This window comes from Clupea harengus, chromosome 11, assembly GCF_900700415.2.
Source record: "Clupea harengus chromosome 11, Ch_v2.0.2, whole genome shotgun sequence".
In the NCBI taxonomy this organism is placed as follows: Eukaryota; Metazoa; Chordata; class Actinopteri; order Clupeiformes; family Clupeidae; genus Clupea; species Clupea harengus.
The window spans coordinates 3,450,870-3,455,869 of NC_045162.1; the positions used below are offsets into that span (position 1 = coordinate 3,450,870).

A 5,000-nucleotide genomic window follows, 5' to 3' on the forward strand; every position below is an offset into this window, starting at 1 on the left:
ACATTCAAATGTACATAGAAGGGTGTGAAGTAGGACAAGGTCTTTTCCAGCTCCCAAGACGTCCGAGAAATGATAAGCAACAAGGAACACAATTTCAACACACAAGAACAAATATCAAGAAGAACAGCACAAGGACAGCACAAGCCCTACGTTGAGTAATGGCTCTCACCTGGTGTATATTTACTCTTGACTGCATATAAAAGCCACCCTTGGAGAGACTCAAACCCAGACCACATACACAGAGGAATCGCCATGAGGCTCCTGTTGCTGGTAGCTGCTTTGGGTTGTGTGGGTAAGATGAAACGCTTGAGATCTTTTCCTCGTCACTCAAAGAGTGGTTAGTGAAGTGTGTAGAACGGAGGACTGCATTTCATACTCATTTATTCCTAATTCAAACATATCCCTTACCAGTAGCTGTTTATAAGCAGCTTAGGTTTTTTTTCATTGTTTTCACAGTCAAGGGAAACAAATTACATTGTGTAATTGTGGCCAACCTTGGTGGTGACTACACTAATGATATGCTTCCTCAGGGGGGAGTCTGGGCCTGGACTGCAGTCCCTTCGCCAGACCGTGGCTGGTGTCCCTCTCGTCAGGCCAGACCGGAGTCCTGCTCAATGAGTGGTGGGTGCTGACCAATGCCGACCACAATTCTGGGTAAGTGAAACGAGCCGCCGGCTAAACAGAGGGGCGAAAGAGAGTTTCATCCTCATCCTTTACATTTTTACATTTAGTCATTTAGCAGACGCTTTTGTCCAAAGCGACGTACAAGGGAGAGAACAGTCAAGCTACGAGCAATAGAGACCTAGTGTAAAAATAAATACTATTTTACATAAGAAATAGAAAAAAAGTGCAGGAATGTAACTGCTGTAAGTGCAAGTTAAGGCTCATCCTCAGTCTTCTGCTCACTTCTCAACACAAGCTGGACACCCAGCATGGACACTGTAGGAAACCATTTTATAGCCGGTGAACATGGATTAATTTATGAGTGTAACGACTTGGGACCTCCGTGTCACGAGTTTGGACATCTGTGCCTCTAGAGGCCGCCAACTAGAGGCTTGTGGTGTGGTTATGTTTGTACATACAGTATGCTTCTTGTGTTTGTTTTGTTTGTACATGTGCTTTTGTTGACTTCCTGTGTCATTGTTGCCACCTGTCTGTTTGTCAGTTAATTGGTCACATGACTCATTAAGTGTTGTATTTATACCTGGTTGCTTTTTGTGTTCTTCTCGGTGACTTACTCGTTTGTGCTCTGGTCAGTACTGGGTTCTAGCTTTCATGTTTCGTGTTTCAAATGTTAAGTCTCTCAGGGCTCTCTAGTCTCTCAAGGCTCTTAGGTTAATCACGTTTGCTAGTTCCAGTTTCACAGTCTAGTCACAGTCTTTGTAAATCCTTTGTTTGTCCTAGGGCCTCATTTATAAAACGAACTTACGCAGAGATTTGATCTTAGAGTGTTCGTGCGATCAAATCCACGTCTAAGTACAGATTTATATGTATCTCTACGTCTGGTTCTAGTTCGCGTAAGTACATTTCCTTGTGACAATACTGGAGTACTACAGGAATTCGGAACTCTCCGAGCGCCGACACGCAGTCACCACCACCATCACCATTAGGGCTAATGGTAAAAGGCCAAATGAATGTTTCGCTCAATAAAATCAATTAAACTATTTAAATAATTCATACATGAATGAAATTCACGTGTAATAGGTATTCATTTTAATTCTACACGTGTAAAACATTTAGCTCAATTTATAGCCTATAAAAAGCCTGATAGTGACTTCGTTTTCAGTAGGAGATATGGCTGCATTGGTGTTGTTAGAGGATATTGCCAACCGCGCAATAAGGAGAGAAAGGGTTTTTCGTGATCGCGCAGGATGATGTATGGCTGATAAGCAGGTACCGTTTTTTGCGTAAAACAGGGTTCCCAATCCCCACCCCGATTGCGCACACTCAGACAGCCTAGGAAGCCCACTTCAATACAGCACATGCCCGTGCACGGTCGGTAGTGGAGCTCAGCATAGGCATGCTGAAGGGAAGGTGGCGATGTTTGGATGCATCGGGAGGGAGACTGCTATATGACCCCGAAAAGGTTTGCCAGATCATCCTAGCCTGTTGTGTGCTACACAACATCTGTCTAAGCCATGGCATAGAGCTAGGAGAAGACGAAATGCGCATGGACCAAGATGACCACCCTCCCATCCCAGCTGGCTGGAACACGCACATCACTGCGCTGAGAAGACGGGAGCTGATTCACCAACTATATCAACAGTATAAGAACACACAGATGCAGCAGGTGCTGCTGCCGCAGATGCGGCTTCTGGTGCTGCTCGTGCCGCAGGTGCGGCCGCTGGTGCTTCGGAGACGTGTCTTCTACCATGCCACATACTTTGCTTTTGCCATTACGCCACCAGACAGGCTTTCGAACAATGTTTTGGCCCGCATCTGCTCTTCCATCAGCAGAACGTCGATTTCAGCCTCACTATAATTCTTCTTTTTACATGTTTCTTTCTTGCTTGCCATTGTCACAGAGAGTTTGTGCATTGAGGATGCGCTCCGTTTGTGCATTGAGAATATGCTAATTAGATTAAGTAGGGGCATTTTGAGGGCGGAGATTCAGTTGCGCACCATTCCACGATCATTTGTGATTTTTAAATGCAGGAATGGCGTAGACGTGTTTTTTTGTGCGTACATTCGTTTTCTCTGAATCGCACTTACGACCATTTCAGAAAACGTCTGAGATCAAATGTAGGATGGTTTCTACGCAACATTTTATAAATGAGGCCCCTAGTCTCGTGTTTGTTAAGATCTGCTTCTCTGCTTTGGTTCTCTGTTTTTGATTATCTTCTGAGCTTTTGGATTATTCCTTATTGCGTTTTTGGATTTCCCTGTGTTGTGATTAAACGACAATTCTGCAAGCACCTTGCACTTGGGTTCTACTTCCTTTGTTAGCTCAGTGAGCTTCTCTCTGGACCAGGCCCCGTTCGTCGTAAGGGCTGAAGCTAAGTTAATCAATTATCCTTTTAGCCCGGTAACATTAGCGAGCTGATTGAGAACAGCAAATATCGGTTCGTCAACGGCTCATTCGCCTCCAAATCATGTAGTTAATTTCAACAGGCTAAACTTATCAGGGCAATTGCGCGTGCACGTCCTACTTCAAAAGGCAGGAAAGGTCTATCACCAAAACAATGATTTTCTAACGGTATAATGGTTCTAAACTCAAAGAAAAGGGCTCTTTTTTTTCCGCTGGCGAGCAGGAGATGAACATGAACGCTTATGAAGAATACAAGACCATAATCATGGCAAAATTCAACACCGCCACCGCTGTGAGAGTAAGGCAAGAGGCGGTGTGTTGGGATGTTTATAGGATGTTATCAATGTATAAAATGCGATGGCAAGTGTGGATTGGTACAGAGTATACCGCTACTGGTTAGTAACTGTAAGGTTGCTAGTTCGATTCCCCTCACCTCCTACCTCGGTGTAGTTTTACATTTCCTTGTAAGTCGCTTTGAATAGCATCTGTTAAATGACTAAATGTAAATGTATTAATAACAAATGCAATAAATTGAAGCAGTGAAAATAAATTGTGTATATTTCTCTCTATTCTCATTTTCTACGATGATGATATGCTATGGTGTACTAATAACACTGTCATATTATTATTATGAGTGCTTTGTTCTCCGCATCGCCGACACTACAAAAATGTAGCCTACCACTCGCAAAAAAGCGCAAGAGTTTGCAATAAATGACTCGAGAAGGTCTTGTAAATTAATTATTCCTTGGCGGCTGAATCGGTAGCGCTCATACAAGAACTCATCATGATGAAATAATGGATCTTGGCGATCGCAAAGAACTCTCTCCCTACGCTAATCTAACTATCTAATATGGCTCCTTGGTCAATGGGATCCCTCCTTTTTCCGGGGGTGTGGCAAGCTTATCCAGCTACACTTAAGTTAGCCTGCGCTGGAGCAGGTTAGTGCTAATTGATATGTTACTATGGTGATTTATCGAAAGTTGCTTCCACGAACCAAAAAGAGGGGCGTTTTTTATCTTAGCCTGAAAATTAGCTCGCTAAACCGCTTAGCGAGCTACGACGAATACCCCCCAGAGAACCAGCAGCCAGGGTTCGCTTCCCGAGCCCGGCCCTGACAATGAGAGTATGAATGGCGTTGTTTAGACAGTCCGTGAGAAAATGGGCGTGCCGCCAAACAGGTAACACACTCTGATTGATGTGAAGGTCAGATAGCGGGGTGAGATCTAATTGGCCATAGGGGTCAACCAAACAAAAGATAGAGGGGTGCGACCGAATTACTTTTAAAAAGGTAAGGGTGCCATCCATACAGTAAGATCATCCATGGAGCATCTTCCGTTGAAAGCTTAGAACTTTCAATAAAGAATCCGCAGATACGCGCGTTTGGCCTCTCGTCTTCTGATTTGCGAAATCTCGAATAAGTTGCTCTTTTCTCCGCAACAAACACCTACATGTGGAAGCCCTGATGCTGATCAGCTGTATTGCTGTCTTTGCTCAACATGTCCACACACACACACACACACACACACACACACACACACACACACACACACATGCCTACATGTGGAAGCCCTGGTGCTGATCAGTTGTATTGCTGTCTTTGCTCAACATGTCCACGCAGGTCTCATCAACTGGAAGCTCGACTGGGAGTGGATGACCTGAATGGCCAGTCGAACACTGATCAGAGGGTCCGCGTGGCCAGATGGATAAACCATGACCCCTACTCGGGCTTTCGCCGGCGCAAGAGGAGCCCCTTGCATGACCTGGCACTGGTGAGGCTGGCAGAGCCGGCACGCTTCACCCCTTATGTGCAGCCCATGGCACTGCCCACTCAATGCCCACAGACTGGGGAGCTGTGTGTGGTGACTGGCTGGGGATCCACCGGCTCAGGTGAGAGTGTGTGTGTGTGTGTGTGTGTGTGTTTGTGTCTCTGTGTGTGTGTGTGTGTGTGTGTGTGTGTGTGTGTGTGTGTGTG

At 45.2% G+C, this 5,000-nt stretch overlaps 1 protein-coding gene across 1 annotated transcript in view; it reads left to right on the plus strand.

Annotated features, from left to right (window-relative positions):
- Window positions 1–5,000, plus strand: part of LOC116222439 (trypsinogen-like protein 3) — an 8,277-nt gene that overhangs the window by 731 nt on the left and 2,546 nt on the right. The window contains exons 1-3 of the mRNA XM_031576541.2: window positions 1–292; window positions 531–654; window positions 4,647–4,915. The exon at window positions 1–292 is cut by the window's left edge and continues 731 nt beyond it. Of these exons, the coding sequence (XP_031432401.1) occupies window positions 253–292; window positions 531–654; window positions 4,647–4,915 (433 nt within the window). The 5' untranslated portion in view covers window positions 1–252. The remainder of the gene's footprint in view (window positions 293–530; window positions 655–4,646; window positions 4,916–5,000) is intronic.